Below are 26299 nucleotides of genomic sequence, written 5' to 3' on the forward strand. Positions count from 1 at the left end.
GGGTGACAGAATCAGGTACTCATGGTTTAATTTATTCTTTTTTAATTAAATGAGTTCTTTCTTCCATTAACATTTGATTCTCTTCATAAGTTGAACATGAGCGTATGCTATGTTGTAATGGCTATACCATCATATCACTTTGAATAGTATTGTGCAGTCCTGTAAGTTTTTCATTATTTGAAGCCTCTCTACTGTGTATGTAAAATAACAATATTAAAAAGTATAGAACTGACGATGTTGGGAAAGTAATGGAATCAGGGCTGCCCAGAGGATTCAGGGGGCCTGGGGCAAAGCAATTTCAGGGGCCCCTTCCATAAAAATAAAGTTGCAATACTATATTCTTGTGGGGGCCCCTGCAGGGCCTGGGGCAAATTGCCCCACTTGCCCCCACCGGGCGGCCCTGAATGGAATTGGCTTTCCCACAAAAGCAAGTCTCTATAATTTGTTGCTTGTTTGTGTTTGATACTCTGGTGTGCATGCTATTGAGGTATAGCTCATGAAGGGAAGATGTTGATTTCTAAGAATATGGCACTTTACGGAACAGGACATTTAAAAAGTCAGTTATGCTGAAATTATTTTCTAATTGTAATGGGAACTCTGATGTCTACAGTGGAGTTGCATCTTACGTGGGTTCTAAAGTCAGCGCGTAAGGCGAAAATCGCGTATAGTCAAAATTGCCCTTGAAAATCCCTTAAATCACCCATAAAGTACAGTATACATGGTTTTGTGTACAGTATATAACCCTGTACAGTAATATGTATAATGTATACAGTAATGCACAGTATATAATAGAGTACATATGCAAAATATAATTTTACAGTACTGTATTTTTAATTACATAAGAGAGAGAGAGATGGAAGAATGAAAGAATAAAAAAGGAAAACAGTAAACCACCATTCATTCTGGATATTCTTGCTAGTCTACGACGACAATGACACTATTGGGGGGGTTGTCAGGGCTTGATGTCAATCCAGGAGACAATGGGCCAGGCTCATCTGCTGCTGGTTGTTTTTTCTTGAAAAACATGGTGATCGGCAACTGTTGCTGTTGTCTCTTGAGCTGCTCAAACATTTCTTGATACTGTCTCAAATCGTCTGTGATACTACGTGTGATTTTGAGGCTTCGTTCCATAGAGGGATCGTATTCAGAAATTAAATCATTCAAGTGTTTCGCTGCTTCGAACACTTCAGCAAATTTATGAAGATTCCAACTTGCTGGCTCTTCCTATTCATCGTCATCATCTTTGTCTTCTGTAGACGATTTTATCAGTTCCTCTAAGGCTTCGTTAGTCAATGTTTCTTTTTAGTTCTCAATTAATTCTTCAATTTCTTCCTCGAGGATGTCGATGAAGCCAGCACCACCCACTTGCCTGGCCCCCTGAACAATGTGTTTCACTTCTTTGTCAATGGTCGGGAAACCCTTTAAAATCATTCACACATTCTTTCCATAGGTTTCACCAACATGCATTGACTGTTTCAGGCTTGATTGCATCCATTGCCCGTTTAATATAAGTGATGCAATTGGCAATGTTGAAGGACTTCCAACGCTCCATCACATTAAGATTGGGATCAGCATCCATAGCGTTACGTATCTGTGAGAATGTAAGCCTTGTGTACGTGGCCTTGAAACAGCAAATCACGCCTTGGTTGAGAGGTTGGAGGATGGAGGTGGTATTGGGGGGGAGAAAGACAACTTTAATGTCATTATGCGCAAACCGGAGTGCCTCGGTGGCCAGGAGCATGGTCTACAATCAGCAGCACTTTAAAGTCAAGTCCTTTCTCTTCGAGGTACCACTTGACCTCCGGAATGAAACACTTGTGGAACCAATCCAGAAATAATATCCAAGCCTTTTTATTTGATTGCCAGAACACAGGCAGGAGATTTTTGTTCTTGCCTTTTAGGGCACGGGGATTTGCAGCCCTGTAGAGCAAGCTCGGCTTTATTAAATGCCCAGCCGCATTGCTACAAAACAGCACAGTCACACGGTCTTTAGCTGCTTTGAAGCCAGGGGCTTGTCTTTCTAATTTCGAAATGTAAGTGCGGTTGGGCATTTTTTTCCATAAGAGCCCAGTCTCGTCAGCATTAAAAACTTGTTCCAGAAGATAGCCCTTTTCTTCTATGATTTTCTTTAATTGTTTGGGGTAGGCTTTTGCTGCCTCTTCATCGGCAGATGCAGCTTCACCAGTAGTCTGCACGTTTTTGAGGTTGAAGCGGTTCCTAAAACTGTTAAGCCAAACTTGGCTGGCTTTGAATTCCTTCTCATCAGAAGGCTGTCCCTCTTCGGCGGGAGGTTTGAACAGCGTGTAGAAGCTAAAAGCCTTTTCTCGCAACGTGTTGTCATCGATAGGCACATGTTTATGGTTCATGTCTTCCAGCCATAAGTTTAATGCCTTTTCAGTCTTCACTAAAGTCTTATCATGCACCTGGCTCGTCACCGTAGCAGTTATTGGAGCACTTGATGCCACGGCTTGACGAATTTCTCTCTCGAATCTTGATGGCACGGATGCTAGATTCGTTGGAGACCGACATACCATCTCTCAATAAGTCCAACACAGCCAGTTTTTCCTCCAGCGTTGGAACAGATCACTGTTTCTTCGGTTGAGCACCAGATGAAGTAGTTGGCTTGCGTTTAGGGGCCATGTTGTACGAAAAATACGTATCTTTAAACATTAGAATCGGCGAGATGCTCACACTATGGGAGGCACGCAGGAACTGAGACCAACTGAGGGAACAGCAGATTCACGTCTCCCATCTCACTCTCACTCCGGGGCATACGCTCATTGCGCGCGTATAGTTGAATTCGCGTAAATTAAATGCGCGTTTGATGCAACTCCACTGTACTTATCAATTCTATTTTTAATTGTACAGGTAACTTTCAAAAGCATCTCTGTATTTCTTGTAAATTTGAACAAAGCTGCTGTTGTTTATTGGTATTGTGATAGCTTCTAGGAGCCCCTCTTGTGGACCCAGACCCATTTTGCTACATTTGTACAAATGCATAATAAAAACATGGTTCCTGCACTAAAGAGTTTAAAGTCGCCTGTAAACAGTTATTTTTAGTTTTTTATACATTCTTTAAATTGCTCAATTTATTTTTCCATCAGGAGAAGGGCAGTAGTGTTTTCTAGATAAAATAGTTGGCTTATGTGTAAGACAAATTTATTGTATTCCCTCAGACAATGCTTTTTTTAAAAATTTCATTAAACATGAAGGAATTGTAGCTAACAGACCCTAAGAAATTTTTTAGAACGTTTTCCAACAATATTACAAAATGTAACTTGTTTCAATGTAGATTTCCTTGTTTTAATTAATGAACAAAAATATTAATACACACAACCTTCAATATTTCTTTCAGAACACCTCGACCTGTTGTTGTAGAACCCATGGAACAATTTGATGATGAAGATGGGCTACCAGAGAAATTAATGCAAAAAACACAACAGTATCATAAGTAAGTTGGATTTAGATTCAGATTTCATTAAACATTATTAGGTTAGCTTGGTGAACAAAAGTTTATTAAATTTTATCTTGATGTGTGGAGTGAGGATGGGAGAGTGCTGTTTGTATAATAAGCAGATTTTTTGTTTTTGTTTTTAAATATACATACAATTGTTAAACTTTCTGAGATTAGATGTTAGGCTTTCCTGATTACGAAGTGCAAACTCAGATAATAGGCACTCAGTCCCTGATCCTGAAAAGATTTGTGCACGTTTATTTTTACTCTGAGCAGTCCCATTGACTCTGTATATAAGTCCCTGCAGGATCAGGGCTTCAAATACCGCAGTGATCGGTGCAATAAAGTAAACGGAGAGTCTTGAGTGTCAGGAGAAACCAAAGTTCTTTTAATTTAGAACTTTTAGTGTTGAAATTTGAGACTGTCCCCAAGAAATCCTGATTGCTGGAGCCAAAATGCTTACTCCGATGACAAGCAAAAATAGAACGATTTATTTTTAAAATAATGTATGAGATAAATATTTTGGTTCATTGCTCTTTAATGAATTATTACAATAGCACAAGCATTCGAAAAGGATACTGTGAACTAAAATTTTGATGGGCTTTAGTTTTTGAAGTCTTTGAGTAATATTTTAATACAGCAAGCCTTGACACTTTTTCAAACATTGGTATTAAAAAAATCATGTTTATAAGTCACTTTCTTAGCAGCCTAATAATTATTAGTTTAGTTGCATAGTCTTCCGCTAAAGCATCAGAAATTTTCAATATAATGCAAAACAAGTCTTCCTTAAAAAGGAATAAATTTTAAGGTGGCTTGATTTGGACTATTTCTCTGGTCATGCAGAGTAATCTTACTGCAGAGTCCTACCATAAAGTTTTGGGACTGAGTTCTGAAAATGAGCTAATATTTTATAATTACAGAAATTGCCTACTTGATTTAAAGTTAGAAATTAAACCGGAATGTTTGATTAGGAATATATTTTGCTACTGCAGCTGGTTATAAATACATATTTCTGTACATTTTAACTGTGTACATTTTTATTAGGGAAAGAGAGCAGCCTCCACGTTTTGCTCAACCTGGAACATTTGAATTTGAGTATGCTTCCCGATGGAAGGCTCTTGATGAGATGGAAAAGCAGCAGCGAGAACAGGTTGACAGGAATATTAGAGAAGCCAAAGAGAAACTAGAGGCAGAAATGGAAGCAGCTAGACATGAACATCAGTTAATGCTGATGAGGCAAGGTAAAAATCAGATACTCCGCCTACTATAAAAAGAACCTGTTTCTCTAAAAAGGTTCCTTTGCATAACATATTGAGTGATGAATCTCAGTTGTGTATGACACATGTAAATGTTTGAGATTTTGTTAGACTAAATATTTATTGGCTTTTTAAGAAAATACTTAGAGGTGGGAAACAGTTTTTCATTTGAACCAAAATCAAGTCTACTCATCTTTTACTTTCAGAGTACAATATAATCAGACATAAAACAGACTTCTACAAATTAAAAAAAGTGAGCTTTGCTGGTGCCCATGGCCATATTCTTGTTTTCTAACTCCACTTACATCTAAATATTGTGTGTGGAGAGGCTGGGTAGCTTCACAAATTCAGTAGGAAGGTTTTTTGAGTGTGTTAATGTTGATTGTGATCCTGGGCTGAAATAAATTAATTTTGCACACTGTGTATAGAGAAATTGTGTGATTGGCACTGCTCTTTTGTTTTCCTTTTCGTATACAAATAAGAGTGTTGAGGGAGATAATTTTATAGTTTTAATAGCTGAAAGCCTTTTGCTTTGATGCCCAATTTAGGAGGCTAGTGCATGTATGAGTCAAGGAGTATTCCATCCTCACCTTCTTGATTTTTAGTTTATTTTTTTCTGCACAGTTGGAAGGACTGTCAGACTTCTGAGTAAATAATACAATAGCGTCTTTCATTACAAAGGATCCAAAAGCTTTTAACAAACCAGACACATACAACACTGAAACCTGTTGGATAGTGGCAGGCCACCAGCACAATGCACCACAGTGGAAGTAGGGGAAACTGGCCAAGTGCATCTGGGTAAGCCCTACAAAAAGTGTTGTGGGATCTTCTGATATCCACATTGGGGAGATGATAGCTGGATTTTCAAGTTCTTATCCAAAAGACCAGTACACTGAGCATCATGCAGTTTTATTCTCTGTTTACCTGGATAGGCTGACGGTCTGTGTCAACACTTAAGGGATTTGAACCTCCAAGGTTTCAGAGCGTGTAGGTGTTTCAAACCTTAAGCCTAGGCAACTAATATGTCCCCTCTGTCACATGTTTAGTTTTAACAGGTAATCATGCCATGACAATATAATTTCCCCCCTCTTCAAAGAACAAGATTTTCTTGTTTCTTGTGATTTTTCTGTAGATTTGGTTATTCCATTTTTTTTCACATCTAAGACTTTCATGACTGGGGTAGACTAAAGATATTTCCCAAGTGGCTTTACCGACAAATGCTTTGAAAAGTGGGTACTGTTAAATAGGTCACTTTTTATATAAATAGTTCCTTTGGAGCTAAAACTTCCAATTTGGTTATTTTTTAAAAGTTTGCTTTTAAAGAGTGTTTTAAAGAGACACAGCAGCTTAAAATCACATTTTTGTTTAATATTTTTATCTGCTGTTATAAGTAAGAGTTGATACAATGGCAAATGTCTCACTTAGGCCTTAATCTGGCATTATCTGTTATGCAAGGGGAAGAAGTCCCCTCTAGGTCTCCTTATGTGATGTTCTGCTTAGGACACCGAGAAGTGTAAACCACTGTGTTACCCCACTGCCTCAGTAAGTGAGAACTTTGCTGCTGTTAAGCTGTGTGTCAGCTCTCTGACATACTAGCATTGACTGCCTTGCCAGCAAACTCCATAAGGCTCTCCTAGTCTAAATCTTTCCTTGAAGATAATCAGTGAACCCCAGTTCCCCAGAGAAGTCTCCTTGCAGTGTCCAATCCCACTAACAGAAATTAAGTTTGCTGCCTCCGAAGAGATAGTGTACACATCAGCCTGTTAGGTTTTCTGAAGACTCACACTTACTTCAATATAACAGCACTGAGATAGTTTACAAACTAAGAAAAAGTTTATTAACAAGGAACAGAGATTTATGTGATACTAGCAAGAATAAAAGACAGGTATAGTTACAAACAAAACAGAATGCAATGTCTTGCGACTAAAACTTAACGTTAGCAAGTTACAATCTTTGCCTAAGCAGATTTTTCACATCAAGTTCCCAGCATTTTCTGCCTTTCAGGCAAGAGGATCCAACATTTGCAGTTTCAAAGGGTGCTTTCCCCTAAGTGCTGGATAACTAAAGTGTTTTTTTGCTCTGCTTATATTACCCAGAGTCCATTGTGTCTACCTCAAGAGCCAAGAAGACTTTCTGGCGGTGGGGTGCCGCTTGCTAGCTTAATTGCTTTGCTTACCTTATCTGTAAATGTATTTTCATTGTCCTCTGGCTTACAAAGCTTGACCCAGACAGGCAAATCCACATTCCTTTGTCTAAGGCAGGTTGGTTTATCAACTCTCTCCACAACATATCTCATTGACTTTAAGGCCAGAAGGGACCACCATGATCATAGAATCATAGAATATCAGGGTTAGAAGGGACCTCAGGAGGTCATCTAGTCCAACCCCCTGCTCAAAGCAGGACCAATCCCCAACTAAATCATCCCAGCCAGGGCTTTGTCAAGCCTGACCTTAAAAACCTCTAAGGATGGAGATTCCACCACCTCCCTAGATAACCCATTCCAGTGCTTAACCACCCTCCTAGTGAAAAAGTTTTTCCTAATATCCATCCTAAACCTCCCCCACTGCAACTTGAGACCACTACTCCTTGTTCTGTCATCTGCTACCACTGAGAACAGTCTAGATCCATCCTCTTTGGAACCCCCTTTCAGGTAGTTGAAAGCAGCTATCAAATCCCCTCATATTCTTCTCTTCTGCAGACTAAACAATCCCAGTTCCCTCAGCCTCTCCTCATAAGTCATGTGCTCCAGACCCCTAATCATTTTTGTTGCCCTTCGCTGGACTCTTTCCAATTTTTCCACATCCTTCTTGTAGTGTGGGGCCCAAAACTGGACATAGTACTCCAGATGAGGCCTCACCGATGTCGAATAGAGGAGAATGATCACATCCCTCGATCTGCTGGCAATGCCCCTACTTATACAGCCCAAAATGCCTTTAGCCTTCTTGGCAACAAGGGCATACTGTTGACTCATATCCAGCTTCTCATCCACTGTAACCCCTAGGTCCTTTTCTGCAGAACTGCTGCCTAGCCATTCGGTCCCTAGTCTGTAGCAGTGCATAGGATTCTTCCGTCCTAAGTGCAGGACTCTTCACTTGTCCTTGTTGAACCTCATCAGATTTCTTTTGGCCCAATCCTCTAATTTGTCTAGGTCCCTCTGTATCCTATCCCTATCCTCCAGTGTATCTACCACTCCTCCCAGTTTAGTGTCATCTGCAAATTTGCTGAGGGTGCAGTCCACACCATCCTCTAGATCATTAATGAAGATATTGAACAAAATTGGCCCCAGGACCAACCCTTGGGGGCACTCCACTTGATACCGGCTGCCAACTAGACATGGAGCCATTGATCACTACCCGTTGAGCCCGACGATCTAGCCAGCTTTCTATCCACCTTATAGTCCATTCATCCAGCCCATACTTTAAATTGCTGGCAAGAATACTGTGGGAAACTGTATCAAAAGCTTTGCTAAAGTCAAGGAATAACATGTCCACTGCTTTCCCCTCATCCACAGAGCCAGTTATCTCGTCATAGAAGGCAATTAGGTTAGTCAGGCATGACTTGCCCTTGGTGAATCCATGCTGACTGTTCCTGATCACTTTCCTCTCCTCTAAGTGCTTCAGAATTGATTCCTTGAGGACCTGCTCCATGATTTTTCCAGGGACTGAGGTGAGGCTGGCTGGCCTGTAGTTCCCCGGATCCTCCTCCTTCCCTTTTTTAAAGATGGGCACTACATTAGCCTTTTTCCAGTCATCCGGGACCTCCACCAATCACTATGAGTTTTCAAAGATAATGGCCAATGGCTCTGCAATCACATCTGCCAACTCCTTTCACACCCTCGGATGCAGCGCATCCAGCCCCATGGACTTATGCTTGCCCAGCTTTTCTAAATAGTCCGGAACCACTTCTTTCTCCACAGAGGGCTGGTCACCTCCTCCCCATGCTGTGCTGCCCAGTGCAGTAGTTTGGGAGCTGACCTTGTTCGTGAAAACAGAGGCAAAAAAGCATTGAGTACATTAGCTTTTTCCACATCCTCTGTCACTAGGCTGCCTCCCTCATTCAGTAAGGGGCCACACTTTCCTTGACTTTCTTCTTGTTGCTAACATACCTGAAGAAACCCTTCTTATTACTTTTAACATCTCTTGCTAGCTGCAACTCCAAGTGTGATTTGGCCTTCCTGATTTCACTCTTGCATGCCTGAGCAATACTTTTATACTCCTTCCTGGTCATTTGTCCAATCTTCCACTTCTTAAGCTTCCTTTTTGTGTTTAAGATCAGCAAGAATTTCACTGTTAAGCCAAGCTGGTCGCCTGCCATATTTACTATTCTTTCTACACATCGGGATGGTTTGTTCCTGCAACCTCAATAAGGATTCTTTAAAATGATCATTTAGTCTGATCTCCTGTATGTTGCAGGCCACCCACCCACTCCTTTAATAAGACTCATAACCTCTGTGTGAGTTACTGAAGTCTACAAATCATGATTTAAGTTACTGAGAATCCACCCTTTATATTAGTTTAAACTTGCAAGTGACCTATGCCCCATGCGACAGAGTAGGGCAAAAAAACCCAACAACCCAGGGTCTCCGCCAGTCTGACCTGGGGGAAAATCCCTTCCTGACCTCAAATATGGCAGTCAGTTGGATCCTGAGCATTTCGGCAAGACTCCCAGAAAGAATTCTCTGTAGTAACTCAGAAGTAACTCAGAGCCCTTTCCATCTAGCGTCCCATGACTGGCCATTGGGGATATTTGTTGCTAGAAGTCGCAGATCGGCTATATACTATGCTTGATGAGGATGTTTTTTAAAAAGTTGATCAAGCACCTCTCTTTTAAAAAAAAATAAAAAAAAATTATCTATTGCACTTTGAACATTAAGAAAAGGAACAGTAAATATGAGAAAAATATGTCATCATATAAATTCATGGTCAGGCCTCATCTGAAATACTGCATGAAGTACTGGTTTCCTCATCTCAAATGAATGTTGCAGAATTAAAATGAGTTCTGAGAAGTGCATTGAGAATGATTAGGGGCATGGAAAAACTCACATGAGGAGGGATTGAAAAGGCCGATTGTTTGTTTAATTTATACACTTTCAACATATTTCCTCTAATGAATGGAATAGATAAGGTAGATTGAGAGCTTATATTCTCTCATAGCACAAGAAGAAGGCAAGGGAGGGGACATTCAGTGAAATTGAAAGTTTCAAATTCAAAACAGATAAAAGGGAATGATTTTTCACACACTGTGTAATTAGACCATGGAACTCATTGCCACAGGATGTTGTTGAGTCCAAGAACTTCTTTGTATTAGGAAAGGACTGGATATTTATACGAACAAGAGTATCCAGAGTTGTAGTTAATGGGGAACATGATGATGAACTAAAAGAGTACTGTAAGGGAGATAAAACCTCAGGTTTTAAATCATTCTCTGTTCGGGATTAAGATGAGTCCTTCATTGAGGGCCAATTACTTTACATCTGCCTGTTTTGGGGGTTCTTGTACGTTCCTTTGAACTATCTAATGCTGGCTACTGCTGGAGACAGGAATTGCTGTATTGGATAAGACCCATGGTCCATTAGTCCAGTATCCTACGTGCTCATGACCGTAAAGGTAAATGACATTAGTTAAATGCATTGACCATTTTGATATGAGTTAGTAGCTCATTCCTTAATCACATTCAGATTAAGTAATAGAATGGTAATTTTCTAATTTAAAAATGAAATCACTTTGTAATAGTGCTGACAGGGTGGATTTGATTTAAATCAATTTGATTTAAATCACTAGTCAGGAAGACTTGATTTAATCATGGATTTCTACATAAAAGTGCATTCTTGTTGGTTTTTATAACCTTAATACATATTCTTCACAATTCAGAGATAGATGTAGGTTTCATTTTTAGAAGGTATACACTATACATTTTTAAAGTGATTTATTTTGAAAACTTTTCAGATTAGTTTTACAGCTATATCAGAAAATGAATGATTGGTTATTTCATTTATCAAAGGTAATTGAAGCAGATAGTTCACCTCTCAATGACTTCATAAATATCTCCAATTCAACAGGTTAATCATTAATATTTGGAGGATTTTCTTGCCATGCTGCATTAGGAGGAGAATATCACCAGACAGACATTTAAATTGTTTTATTTAACTAAAACAACGATGTTATGTATTCTGGATTTTTTTCTTCAACAGCAAACATATGATATTTTAACAAAACAAGCATATGAATTTTTGAATTTAGTTAAACATTCAAGTTTTTTAAAATCAGGTTTGTTTTTGTTGTTTTTAACTAAAATAGTTAAATGAAATATTTAAAAAAAAAAAAATTAAATCCACTATGTCAGCCAGGTCAACATGAGAAACTTAAAATACTGACTTCTGCAGCTAACTCAGTCGTCTTCACCTTCATTTTCCTGTTTGTTCATAATCTGGAAAAGAAAAACAAGCTTTCCTGCTTTTTCAAGTCCCAAATGATTTCTTAATTTGGAATGAATTAGTCCAAAGGAAGAAAATGTTCTTTCTACACTGGCAGAAGAAGCTACTGCTGTTAAAAGTGAGATTATCACTTCAACAGTCTCTGAATCCAAGTGCTTAAGGGACTTCCACCACTTCACGGGTGTGACTTTCTTTAAAACATCATCAGCAAACATATATTTCTAGAACGTTTTTTATTCCCAAACTGGGTCTCTCTTACGGTCTGCTGCCATTACAGGTTTTCCTTTCTAGTGAGAGAATGGTATGGTAGATATCAAATCAGTGAAGGCTGCACTCAGAAAGACCTCAAGACTTCTGGAATATGCTGCTCAAACAGTTTCACTTTTGTTTCTACTGCCTGTCCCTCCCTTCTCACATTTATCTCCAGACTTCTCCTTGTCCAGCTCTATTCCGCCCCCAACAATCTACTCATTAAACTTTCTGAAACTTTGCACTTTTAGAGAGAGGGGAGGGATTGACTCTGTGTACACAAATTTGCAGAGGGACAGTAGGGTTGAGGTCTGTTATTTCTCACCTCTATGTATGTATGTATGTATGTATGTATTTATTTTAAAACATTTTTGATGTTAACAAGCCCGTGATCTCTGGACACACAAATTCACAGTTTGAGAACTGCAAAACTAAGCATCTCTGAAGGTATTTTCTAGACTGAGCACTGAGTCCCATTGGGTAGATAGAAAGATTAACCTAAATAATCTATACAGAAACCCTTGGAACTCCATAAGATTGGGTCCCTAATCCATGAACTATTGGAACTCATTTACAAAACTTCTTAAACATTACATGAATATATTGTCTCATACTATAGAATTAGAATTTATAATCCCTATTCCATAATAAGAATATCTTTGAGCTATAATGTATCTTAATTAAAACTATCTTTAGATAGGTTTTTTCCCTCAAAAAGCATTTTCTCAAAAAATTCCGATTTAAATTAAAAAAATCTGATTTTTATTCTTTTTTAAAAATAATTGATTTTTATCCACCTTGGGTAGTGAACATTTTGCTATGTGCATTCCACTACTGACAATGGAACACGTGCAACCACTGAAGTAAAAATAATAATTAAGGGTCTTATATAATATCTAATTTTTGCAGATCTCATGAGGCGCCAGGAAGAACTGAGACGTTTGGAAGAACTTAGAAATCAAGAGCTACAGAAACGCAAGCAAATACAATTGAGGTATTTTGTTTTATTTGGTATTGATCCAGCAATGTGCTAAACATTCTAAATATGTAACTGATATTGTAGGTCTAAGTGAATGAATGTAGGTATTCTAGTTTAGAGGGACTGATTATGAAATCTAGTGCAAGCAGTTTTTTTTTTTTTTTTTTTTAAAGAATGCAACAATAATGCTTCTCTGCAGGTGCAGAAGAATATAAATATATGATGTTTCAATCCAGATATACTTAAAAATAAACAGAATATGAAACAGAAGGCTTACACCAATTAGAAAGTGGTATGTTTAATAATTCTGTGGGTTTATTATTTATTATGGTCAGCTGCGTTCAGTCTAAATAGCGTAGGATTATATTAATTTGTTTTCTACATTCCTTGTGCCAGTTTCTTTTAAGATTATGTAGGAGATGCATTTGACTATATGAAGTTGAATTTGACCCATTTTGGGGCACTGTTCTTCAGTTAGATTAAAATCATGATACAAAATGATGCAGTCTCTTTAATTTATGATAGAGATTTTTCTGCAATAATTACCCAGTTATAACTTTCTCATATGCATCTGTGTGCTCTGTGACATCTGTCTCTGAATACTAAAATAAACATTCTTTTTTAAGATCTATTTTTACAAACGTGGATGATATTTTATTAATGTACTAAGATTCAATAAAATTGGAGAAGGGGCTTAGTTACTTGAATTGAGTTTACCAATGCCTTTTGGAAGAACTGTTTTCTGATGCTCCTATTGCTTAATTTTGCATTTCAAAATAATTTACTGCAGTGAAATATGTACCAGAATGCAAAAAACAAATTGCAGGAGTTATTGATAAATTGTAGTTTTTAATGTTGTTAAAAAAATTCTCAGTTATCCAGGCTTAAACTATCATAACCATGGCAATCAGAGAACACACCTATAATGCTGTTAGGTATATACCAGGTGTGTACCAAAATACTTCAGTGAAATGTCAAAGCTCAAAAGGTGGAGTGGAGGACTAGTAGTAAAATGTTATGATGCTATATAATGATTTAAGCCAGGGGTCCCCAACGTGGTGCCCACGGGCACCATGGCGCCCACCGGGACATCTAAGTGCGCCCGCGTACTGGCCGGCGTACAAGCATCCGCCTAAATGCCGCCGACAAGCAGCATCATCCAGAGGCGTTGCCGCCGAAATGCCGCCAGTCAGCGGCATTTCGGCAGCGACACCTCTGGATGACGCTGCTTGTCGGCGGCATTTTGGCGGCGACGCCTATTGACGTTGCTGCTTGTCGGCGGCATTTTGGCGGATGCTCGTCTGCCGCCACGGTCCTCCGCGCCAGACGAAAAAGGTTGGGGACCACTGATTTAAGCTATAAGAAGTTTTTTTTAATTAACTTGAAATTCATTCAGTTTCGCCCTAAAAGTCTATTGAAACACTTGTATGAAGAGGTCATGAACATAATTTACACAAGTTTATGAATACTTTTAGACATGAAGAAGAACATCGACGTCGTGAAGAAGAGATGCTACGGCAGAGAGAACAGGAAGAACTGAGACGACAGCAGGAAGGAGGATTTAAGCCAAATTTCTTGGACAATGTAAGTAGAATTCTATTTGATTAAAATCTGAAGTGCAGAAGAACCTTTGGTTCTTTTCCTGTATTTTCAAGAATGACCAGATTGAAATGTCTTCCTCTCCGGGCTACTTGAACTACTTTCCTGTGAATGCTCTTATTTCTGTAGCAGAGAGACCACAGTGATCAATAGTATGGTCTCATTTTATCCCCCATGATTTTGCCTAGGGTATGTATTGATAGTGCTCTTATTCCTCCAAGTCAGTTATTCAGAATTTTAACTAACTGAAGGTTTTTAGATATTCATATATTTTGTACATTCAGGAAGTATTATCTCCTGTATAATCCCACAATTTAAACACACTTCTACTATTTTCCAAGGTCAGATGACAGTGTTTCCCTTATGAATGGAAATATAGATAATAGCAAAGGTCATGTCTACATCGAGAGTTGCACTGGTTTTATTAAAGGCATTAATTTTAAATCACTTAAGTTTAAAGTGGTGCAAACCCCTGAACTCTCTTACTTTAGTTTGAGTGGTTTATTTTGTTTTAGATTAAGTCTGTCAGTTAAAATAAGCCACTTTTAAACAGAAATAAGAGTGTTTACACAGTGGCTTGCATGGTTTAACTAAATTGGTAAAAGTTTGTCTGTAGACAAATCCTAAGATTACAGCCCATCTTGATTCTATCACTGTGGGTGGAAAAAGGAGAATATTTTCTAAATTAGGCCTAAAGATAACCTGCAAAGAAAAAAAGGGCATATATCCGTTTTCATGAACTGGGTTAGGTGGCCTAGTGGTTAGCGCACTAGTGTCACCACCCAGTGGGTAGGTCTTACAGTTCAGGCCCTCTTTTAATTAGAGGTGCAGTGAGGTGGGCACATGGCTTGGATTCCTCCTGTAGTAGCGGCAATAGTAGGGGGCCTGGGCCTGCCCACTCCACCGGGCTCCGACCTAGGGGCCCTAGGAGAGTCAATAGTATGTGGCCCACAAAGGTGCCTTCCAAGTTACCTTTTGTGGATCACTTCCTACCTTCTGCTTTTCTCCCGCCCCCCCTCCAGTCCAGTATAAAGTGAAAAGAAAAAGAAAAGGCAACCAAACTATCATCCCTAGCAGGAATCCCTGCACACAATCTTTTTCCCTCTGGGAGTCTTCTCCAGCTCCCTTGTCAGGAGCCTTCAGAGTAGGTCTGTCTGCCTCCCTCCTGAGCTGGGTTGTTCTCTTTTCAATCCTTTCTCTAGTTGGAGCATGCTCTGGAGGGGCGTGGAAACCTGGGCCCAGTCCTGTCTTTTTACCCCTTCTGGCCCAGTATGGAGTTTGTATACTCCATCACATTTGGAAGATACTGATGTCTGGAGCACTAGTGAAATGATGACATCATGAGAGAGAGGGAGAGTTTTAGACAATTTTAGACTCTTAGGTCTGGTCTATTGACAATTATTGTACTGATCTTTCAGTTGGGTGAGGGGTGACTTTTCTACAGAAATAGTTAAATCAGTACACCTAGTGTGGACACAGTTGTAATGTTGTTAAGTTATAGCTATTCTCTTTGGGAAGGGGAATAAGGTATGCACATATAAATCATCTTTATTCTGATATATCTGCGTCTGCATTATGGGGCTTGTGCCACTTTAAATATCCAGTATATTTAAAGCAGTACAATTTATGTATAGACAAGGCCTTAGCTTTGGGTTGTTTTTAGCACGTTCCTCAATGATTTCACATTTTGGAGAAAGAATATCATTGTTAAATATTCAGCACCATCGCACTAGCTATTAAGGTTGAAGAGAACACAACATGTACGTTCTGAGTCATCCCAGGAGGTTCTTTAGCAAAACTATACAAAACCACGTTTGCTATTCCAAGCAGAACCCCCTTTTTACACTTTTCCCCCCAGGGTGGTGGTGATAGGAATGGAGTAAAAAAAGGTATGGGTTATAGTTTTCTGTGTGGCATTGCCAAGTGCTTTTAGAGGTTTTGGCCAGACCTATATTTGATTACACCTCTCTAAAAAGCTTGCTGCAGAAAATATTTCAGATTTTTTCCTTCATTTCCATACGTGCTTGCATTGTGAAAAAGAAAATGTGTAAGCATTGTGCATGTTTTGGGTGAGGGAAGCGATAGAAGAAAAAGAGATTTCAGAAGTCTGGAAGGTTAAAATATTGCTATTGCCCCTTCGTATGTAGTTTTTAACGTAGGGTTATATAGGATTTATGTATTATAAAACTTACATAATTATATTTAAATATAGGGATTAAGTATTTTATGATTGATCTTGAGACTGTACTTGAAATGCCAAATTTTACACTCTAGTTCACATTAGTGTTTAAAGACCTATAGCATATAATCTCTTACATACAGCATGTATTTTACCTATCCTCTTTAAGGCTGTATGAATGTGAAAGTCAGATCCTGTCATTTCACTGAAATTTGACCCTCTGTTAAAGCTGATGTCCTGAACAAACACAAAAATATAGCATGAGAAGGGAAAAGGATGGTTCAAGTGGAAAGCATTTTAATTTCTGTTAATAATTTATGCTGCTTCACACATTGAAGTGGTCAGGATGCCTTTTTTGGGGAGCAAAGTGGTGGTGTACTTACTGTAAACTCTTTTCGGATAAACTTGTATAAATGTTCCATTGAGTTCCACTCTGAGTAATTTGTGATCGCCTGAAACAGTGCTGCTGCAGGAAATTGTATGTATATTTTGAAATAGTCATACAAGTATGAATCTGCTAAAACTGGTATGAGTTACACTAAAAATGGTTGCATATAAATTTATTTATTTTAAATTGGGATATGTCATGTGAACTTGAAATGGCAGATTCCAAATACTACTATTTAACTATCTCATGGTTTTCAGGTCAGGTTTAATGATTCTAGTATTGTAGTGATAAGTTGGCTTTCATTCCAATAGCATTTTTAAAGCTGTGCAAAAATTAAAATACAGTAATTTACATGATTATGGAACTTTTCCTCTAACAGTGGTTTCTAATGGAAGGAATCCATATTATACTTACACAACTTTTACTTTTGAATGTAGCAGATGAAACCAATTTCATATATGTACATTACAGCACATCTATAGATAACTATAAGTAACAGTAATTTTAAAGTGTGAATGAGAGCTTCTTTATTAAAAACATCTGGTTTTGGAGTAAATCAGAAAGATGAACAACTAATTTCAGGATATTGAGAAGTGGTGTATCTAATGAATTTCTGCCATCAGATTAATGAATAGGATTTTTTTCTATGATCATATTCCCTTTTAGTGATCAGTTTCTAGCTCAGACTTGTTGATTGTAAGCAGATTTGATCTGCTAATTTGTCTTAGCATTAGACTGCCCTTTTATCAATATTGAGAATGTTTACTTCTGTATTTGAAGCCTCAAACTTTGATTGTCATGGTTGAAACAGTAATTTCTATAATATATGAATATATTCATGGATGGTTTTCACTGTATCCAATCTTTGCCAGCAAACTCTAATTTTGGCATGTTTCTTTAATCCTTAGAAGATCATACACTCTAATATCACTTTTGTATATGGAAAGAAATTAGTAATTGTTTCTAATACTTGTTTTTGTTTCTTAAAAGCTTTGAAAATATAAGCTTCCTTCACTTATATCCTATCCTTTTCACTGTTCAGTTTTAAAGAAGGACCTAATGGTAAGTGTAATGATTACCAGAATTGGAACCCTTCATGCAAGGATCTTATATCAGGCTATCTTCATTCATTAAGGTTACTTTCCATATCTTTAATTATTTTTTAACTCTCTTAAACTTTGATTTTCAATATGTTTGACTAATTTTGAAAAGAGCACTTACTTTGAAAAGAGTTTGATTGCTATTTTTTAATATACTCTACTAATTGCATTTGATTCAGTTACTAGTCAGTGTTTCTCAGTTTTATTTTTAACTGACAAAAATATAAGCCAAACAACAAAAGTTTCTAATTTAAGCTGTTTTAAGTCTTTGAAAGGTTGATTCGGCCTGCTTACTCAAAGAAGTAATATTGAATTTACAAAATTAGGAATCTGCTTGCTCTCTGCCTTAATGGACGACTTTTTCCGAGGGATGTCTAAGGATTTTCTTCGGTAATTATTGTTACCTGTAATGCAGTGACAGTTACCCTTAAATCCCTTTTTTATACTGTTTAGGATTCTGTTTTCTTAATGTTTAAAGGTTGGCGCTCACAGAAGTCTGCCTTTATAGCTCAAAGATCACTATATAAATTCTATACAATTTTCAGTTATCAAGTTTTGTTCTAATTTAGTTTGGAAATTGTTACCTTTTTCCTACTTAATCTCTTCAGACAACTATCACTTTGCATAAATACTGTTCCTTGCTAGAAGGGGAACTTGTCTACAGTGGATAACAAATGCAGCATTTTATTTACTAGCCACATAAATATTTGCTTTTTAATGTGATATTTCTTACTCTCGAGCACAAATAACTTCAAAAGTTATACTTAGTAAAGCTATTCAAATTACATAATGTTTAAAAACCACTCCGTTGGATGCTAAAGTGAACATTGTGTGCATGTGTATCAAAACCATTTCCCCAAATGTTCGTTTCAGTGCTTAGAATCTGTTCTTTTAATTCACTTTCCTCCATTTGGGTGGGAGACGTGGAGATCATCATTCTGAACCAGTACTAACAAAAATATTGAGCTTTCTGGGCAGGTCTACCAAAAATAGGCAGAAATGCAGGAATTGTGTTCTTAGAGATATGGTGGTTCTGCAGCAGCAACATAAAATAAAGTATATATAATAAGATCAAATGGAGTATTGTAACCTGATAAAACACTAGTTACAAGGATTGAACAGGGCCATCACACTTAAGATCTATGTACTGATCTTTAAAAGAGGAAATCATGGTATAGACTTCGGTGTTTTTGAAAATTTTATCCCAAGTTCCGTTTTCAAATTGACAGAGGCATTTAACTGAAGTGTCATAGAAAGTCAATGAGATTTAGGCTCCTAAGTCACTTACTCTTCTAAGAATTTTATCCCTTGGTTTTTTAAAAAATTGTTAATTGTAGCTGTTTAGTTGACTTCCCATTTGTTTTCTTACCTGAACAGTGGGGCTTCTACCTATGTTCCATAGGCTTCAGAGTAAGGTGTCTGCCACAGCAGAGGTTGCTTGAATAGAAGAGTCTCTAGTAGCTTCAAAATGCAGAAGCCCTAAAAGAGCTGGGAGCAGAACAGAGAAAAAGAACTTGTAGTGCAATCCTCTCCTCTTCCCCTCTCCCCCCACAAACAAATGGTGGTGAGTGTTTTTTAAGGATTTTTTCCTTCCAACTCCATTCCAAAACTGAGAGTAGGGAAAGAACTTGTTTCCCTATTTCTTTTCTCTCTTGAAGGTGCTGCTGTTGTGGCTGGCCCTGTCTCATGCTGATGTACAAATAAACACCAGTAATAAGCATGAGTTCTACTTGTGATGAGATAGAAAAGCAGAGGGTCAGTTGAGGGCCCCTAAATATGAAAACCAGGGTTGGTCAGGTTACACACCCTGGCCCTTATTTAAAAAAAAAAAGAAAAAAGACAGTGAATAGAACTGCACTTCAATCATTCTGGTTTCCTTGTACATCTAAAGGCCGTGCTAACTTTGAGAATTTTGAATGCAGGATTGGGCACTTGTGATAAAACTAATATTCTTTTCTTCTCTTAACCTTTTGTTGTCTTTTGAAGAAATTGTCTCTTGTGCCACATAAATACTTTAAGTAAACAAGGTCAACTGAATATGTCTGTTCAAACCAGTGTGTGACAGCGAGCTAACTAAATGCCAATTAGTTTCTATAATAATTTGGTCAACTTTTAGTGTGCTTTTCAGACCCTGACTCATCCCAGTAGTCCATGAAGATAGTCTCTGTTCCTCAGCATAAACTGCTGTAAATTAAACAAACTGCTTTATAAAAAATTTATTGAAGTGTTTCACTTAGAAATTTTCTCATTGTAATCCAGTATACATACGAATGCATGTAATAAGTTGTTTGTTTGACACTTTAATAGCTTTTATAGGTCTTTTAATGTAAAACCAGGTTCTGAAAAGACAAATTTGACTAAATGAAACTGATAAAACTAAATGAACAAAAGTCATGACTGTGATACTTCCCTGCTGTGGCTTTTTATTCAGTGGTGGATCAAGTTATTTCCCGTAATAAAGTTCTGTAGGTTGGGGGTAGGGCAAATGTTTTTTTAAAATGTGTGGCATATTTCTGCATTTCTTTGTAACTGTGTTAAATTGGGTTTGGCAATACCATTAAAAAGTTTTCTTTCAAAAAAATGGTGGTGATGCACGCTGTAGGGAAAGCACTTACTTTTTTTTGCCCTTACACTTCCTCCATGCGCAAAACTCCCACTGAAATATATACTGCAGCCCGTAGATGGTAATGGACACAATTCTGCAACAGCTATTAAACAAACATTAAGAATACATCAGCTTTATTTTCAGAAACAAAACATCTGTTTTCAGACTACAAAATAATTAAAGTCTGTAAATGGTGCAGGTATTGCATTTTCTTACAGTAGGAAAACACTGCATGCATAGTGCAGATCCCACTTGTTACAGCAAAATGTCTATTTGTGTTTAGCCATGTTTATAAAACATTTGATATTTTTCATATATATATATAATATATATATATATATATATATTTTTTTTTTCTTTAGCAAAGCTGTATGAAAGTTGTCTTCCAGTTTTGCGGAGAGCAGCTATATTAATGAAACTAAACATTTTTTTGAGTATTAGTATGGGAGGGTACTGTCTGAAATTCTTAACCTGTTTCTCTCCTTTTCTCATTGTTTCTGCAGTGGGAGGGGTGTAAAGCAGGTAGTCACCACCCAGCTACACGGAAAAGCTGCATGTTCATAGAGAGAGCCTGCTTTTATTAACAAAAATGTAATTCCAAAATAACACTGTGAACTCCAGTCTGAGCCTTTTCTTTAGAACTGGGTGCTTCTGAAGTTCCTATCACCAGGACCTGTCTGTTGTAGACTCTATTCCCCTCTGCCAAAGGTTTATTCCCACATTCCATATATTCAAGATGGAGTCAATAATTAGCCTGCAATTTCTTACAGGTTTCCCACACCTGCTAAGATCAGTGGTTCCAAAACTACTGGTTGACATACCTCCTTATTTTAATATATATATATTATATATATATTTGATATATATATATATCAAATATATATATATATTTGAAGTACCACATGCAATTTTATTCCTTTTGTGCAAATTTATTTTTGGCCTTAATAGGTTTACTTGAATATTCACAAACTCGTACTAAAATAAATTTTTGAATTTGGCTGGTGGAGATCTGCCTGGGGAAAAAATTAGAAGAGAAGGGGGGTTAGCTGCGGGGGGGGGGGGGCAGTTTGGGTGGGAGAGTTAGAGGACAGTTGGTCAGGAATTTTTTGACAAAACATTTTTTGTTGGAAAATGCCAATTTGTTGAAATTGAAATTTTGCAGGAACCCACCTGCTTTGACGAAACTTCTGTTGGAAAAAGGTTTCTCGGGTTCAAAATGGAATTTCTGGTAAAAACCAGACTCTCACCCATCCCTGAATAACTTGGTGGTCAGGGCACTCTCCTGGGATGTGGGAGACACTGGTTCAGTTCCCTGCTCTGCCTAGTTTAGATGAGTGCCTTTAACACCAGGCTATTGGCTATTCTGGGATTTGTCTCTCTTCTGTTTGTTTTTGTGAAAAACTTCAAAAGCTTTAATTTTTGTCCTGATGCACAATGGGAGAATTTTTTGAAGTCAGAGGTTAGACTGAGTGTAGTTATTTTGGTTGGAGAGCAGGGAAGGCTCTGATGGTGGGTATGTGGGGAGTCCAAGGAGGGCTAAGAAGGGAGGAGCAGAGAGGTGGTGGTGGGGAATGCTTTACCTGGGAAACAGGCAGCTTCAGCCTGTTCCTGGTTCCCATCCAGTTCTTTGAACCAGAGATTTCTGCCAATTCTACTGCAGCCCTAGGCTTCTGTGGAGAGTTTCCCACAGATTTCCTCTTGCCCTGGTCCCTGGACTCACAATTCCTTCCTCTTGCTTAAGGGATTCCGTAGCCCTCCTTCACTGGATTATACCCGGATTCAAGCAGGTTTCCCCAGTCCACCAGTATCTAGGTTACCGCCTTTTCCACAGAACCTCCCTTGGTCCTTGGACTGACACACTTTGTCCTCTTTGTCTCAGGCCCCCACAGTTGTCCTCTCTGGCAGGAGTGGCCAAACTTACTGACCCTCCGAGTCACATACAATAATCTTCAGAAGTTGGAGACCCGCAAGACACGCACAGCCTGTCCCACTGGGCGGTGCACGCCAGAGTGGGTTTTTTTTTCCCCAATGACACACACACACACACTCTCTCTCTCTCTCTCTCTCTCTCTCTCTCTCTTAAAGCCCTTAGGGCAAAAGCCCTTGGTCCCACCACAGGGGAAAAAGCCCCATGTCTTACCACTCCGCTGCAGGGCAGAAGCCCCTAGCTCCCCCCTGCCCAATCTTGTAGGTGGAGAATGGGGAGGGGGTACATGGGGGGTTCTGGGAGCCAAACTTTAACTGTAAAGAACCACATGCTGCTCACGAGCCACTGTTTGGCCATGCCATGGGTTTGGGTGGTGATTCAGGCAGGCTTCCCCAGCCTACCAGCTTCCCGTCTGATTCTGGTTCCCCTATCGGGGAGTGTCTCTCCTGACTCAGTGCTCCCCTGCAGTTCTGCTCTCCAAGCTGTCTACCCTCTCCTTAATCTTCTTGGAAGTCACTTAATAACTGGGTTTTATGGTATTAAGGAGGTAGCTATCTGACACCTGGCTCCCATGCCTCAGTCTGCTGCTCTCCTGAATATCTTTTTCCTTAAAGGGGCTATGTAATGGAACAGGGTTTGGCTGGCCTTGGGCCTCACTTCCCCTTAAAGGGGACAGACCACCCTGTTCCAGTGTACCACTTCAAACAAGGTTATGTACACAATTTGGGAACGTCTGGAATAGGTCAGTAAGAGAATTCCAGCATCCTGCTTTGTGGTAGGAAAACTTTCAAAAACAAATCAAGCAGAATTTTTTCCCCTGCTCAGATAGTATTTTGTAAAGGTTGGGAACTGATTTCTAATCTTATATTCGGCTCCTAAACACGTGTCATTAATGTCATTTTTCAATAATATAGTAGCCACCAACTTTGGCTCAGATGTGCTCATTTAAAGAAAAACTTGAATTTTAGTTGTAACTTGCACTTCATACAGGATGAAGTAGGAATGTTTAGATTCTTTAGAACAGGGGTCGGCAACCTTTCAGAAGTGGTGTGCCGAGTCTTTATTTATTCACTCTATTTTAAGGTTTCGCGTGCCAGTAATACATTTTAACGTTTTTAGAAGGTCTCTTTCTCTAAGTCTATAATATATAACTAAACTATTGTATGTAAAGTAAATAAGGTTTTTAAAATGTTTAAGAAGCTTAATTTAAAATTAAATTAAAATGCAGAGCCCCCCGGACTGGTGGCCAGGACCCGGGCAGTGTGAATGCAACTGAAAATCAGCTCGCGTGCCAGAGTTTGCCTACCACTGCTTTAGAACATAGTGTTGAGCAAAAAGGTTTTGATTTTCCTTTGATATGTGCAAAAATAGTCTTACCCAGGTTATTTGGAGGTATACAGTAAAAAAACTAACAAGATTAAAATTGTATATTTTAATGTTGCAGTCAAATTTTCAGTGTTTGAACAAAATCTACATTCAATTTCAATTTTTTCATAAGAACATACAAACAGTAGGTAATTTTATAAAATAGAATTTAGAAGACTTGTCAGTCCATACATACTAAGCTTTTGTCTGCATCATGCAGTGGGCAGGATCACAGTGAAATAAGCAGAAATCACTAGTGTGAATCGATGCAATTGTTGTTTCTTCAGACTCACAGTTCTGTTGAGTCTTGCAGAGGGCGCAGAGCATATTCTCTTACCTGTTGTTCCTTTTTTCTAGACTTTTATATCTAGTTTAGTTCTTTGAATATGGTTGACAAATCAAGAAACTGAAGGAAAAACTCTTGTAAATGTATTTCTTGTGTATGGAAATGCAACTCAGAAGTTGATAAGCATCTTGTTTAGAGCCCTAGACAGCACTAGCATGCCAACAGAGACCTTAAATACAGCTGACACAAATTTTTGGACTTAATTGTAGTTTGTATGCTCATTTTATACTATCACATGATTTTATTTACTTATGTAAATAAATGCTTCATCCATTTTATGTCTGATAATGATGAAGCCCCGTCCTTTTCTGTGGGGCAGATGAAATCAAATGATGTAGTTTCATTCCACCACTTACTGTTAATGCTCAAGTCCTGGACACTAAATTTACATTGCCAGTTATGAAGCTCTCCACAAGTGACCACCAGAAAAGTCTGATTCCCAACATTGGACTCCTGTAATAGCAAACTGCTCCAGCAAATCTTTTTTCTCTGAGGATAACACTGCTTCCAGGACTTCGTCAGCAAATTAGGGAAGCTTTTTTGAAGAGATGAGGACCAGTTGGTCTGTCACTAGAAAGTGTAAATCTATTTTTTAAAAGGGACCAAAATTAGTTATTTATTCACCCAGCCCTTTTCTCCCCCCTCCCTCCCATTAGTGAGGATCAGTTTCCTTTGAAGACCCCATATATATTTACTTAAGCTGAGAAGAGAGAAACTTTTCAGTTTTAGCCCGATTTGTCCATCTTTCTGAGCCATAGAAATCATATCTGTGCAGATTCTCTTGAGATTGAGAATTCCTGGCTAGATTAACAATCCAGTCTCCTGTTTCTGTGGCTAGGAAAGTTTATAATTGTTCTGAGAGTTCTAATTATCTAGAGTGAGGGATAAACCATCTAGCAGGTAGGATAAGTATATCCAGGGGAATGGTATCTTTTTCTTGTCAATATTCACATCTCTAGAATTCAGTTTTGGCACCCATCGATGGAACTATTAACATTCGCAGTGAATACAAGGAAACCTGGTTTGCAGATCTGGGTTACCTGTTTAGATACAGGTGTAGACTCTCCCACAGATTCCCATCTTTTGTTCCCTGGGACATGGACCTCCTCTTGGATTTACAGACTCCAGCGCTAAGGCTTGATGTGTGAAAGTTGAACTATTCAGTAACAATGGGGTTAAATTACTTAAATTTTAGGAGAACCAGGATTTGCATTATATGACGATTTTGTGAGTGTCTCTTGATGTCAAGGTGAGTGCTGTCCTTTTAAGTAAAAATCCTTTATCTTTTGTAAAAGTGTTTTGATTAACAATGAGAATTACTCAAGCTTCAGTTCTGTGCTTTACAAACCTAAGCTTTATGCTGTAACCGGTTATTCAGTAGAGGCTAATGCTCTTATGGTCTGATAATTTTAATCTCAGACCTCTCATAAAAAATACTGAAATTAGTACTTGCAACTCTGTGTATGTCTCCCTTTGAGCCTGTTGGCACCACTTTAAATTTAGTTCTAGTTGCCATTGTTTTCCCTAGATGAGTGAGCTGCTCTTTTCTTCTAGCAGACTTTTACATGATTATTAAGAAAAACAAAGTAAGTTTGTGTACTAGTTCTTTTTTCTAAGTGTTCAGATGAATGGCTGACTGGCTTGATGAATCCAGAAATAGTTTTAAAGCTTCCAAAGGCTGTCAACCAAATGGATTGAAGTCTGCAATTTAAAGAAGCTTGTTTTTAGAAGGTGCCCACTGTAGTGTTAAGGGTCACTCAATGAGATCAACAGCTGTCTTGTAAGCTAAAAGGGCCTACATTATAGAATTTTATGCTAGAACACAGTTGGGAGCACTTGGATTAGAGAACATGTTGCTGAATGCATCTTGGTAATCAATATAGATCAGGATATGTTCTGTTCAGTATTGTCATCTGACTTGAGTGCTCCAAGTTAAAACATAAAATTTTCTAACAAAGACCAATCCAGACAGTGGAGCCTTTCATGGATGAGACCTACAGAGCTGCATTTTGGTCCTCAGCTCAGCCTATGACAGAGATTAGAATCCTACCCTCACTTTATTGACACTACTACTTGCGTCCTGATATCTTGCCCTTGCTTATGTATTACACTTATGTCATATCTTTAATTAGGTTAATTGTAAATGCTTTGTGACAGGGATTATGTTTTTCTGTATGTTTGCATAATGCCAGGTGTAACCCACTAAAGTTTGATTATACAAGTACCCCAATAATTCCATTTAACTGCAGGAATAGCAAGTGGGTTCAGTCTATTTTGACAGTGGAACGCCCAACTGTAAATAGTAACACACAAGATAAATATGCAGATTTGGACAGTAGTGGATGTCCATATCCTGAGTTGTTCCAGTTTGGAATAAACACACAACAATGTAGTAAAACTGCTCAGACTAAAAAGTATA

At 38.3% G+C, this 26299-nt stretch overlaps 1 protein-coding gene across 1 annotated transcript in view; it reads left to right on the forward strand.

The window, feature by feature from the left end:
* The window catches only part of PSPC1 (paraspeckle component 1), a 60637-nt gene that overhangs the window by 7244 nt on the left and 27094 nt on the right, over positions 1–26299 (forward strand). The window contains exons 3-6 of the mRNA XM_065420894.1: positions 3356–3451; positions 4499–4695; positions 12302–12386; positions 13847–13955. Coding sequence (XP_065276966.1) covers positions 3356–3451; positions 4499–4695; positions 12302–12386; positions 13847–13955 — 487 coding nt within the window. The remainder of the gene's footprint in view (positions 1–3355; positions 3452–4498; positions 4696–12301; positions 12387–13846; positions 13956–26299) is intronic.

Source organism: Emys orbicularis, chromosome 1 (genome assembly GCF_028017835.1).
Source record: "Emys orbicularis isolate rEmyOrb1 chromosome 1, rEmyOrb1.hap1, whole genome shotgun sequence".
Lineage (NCBI taxonomy): Eukaryota > Metazoa > Chordata > Testudines > Emydidae > Emys > Emys orbicularis.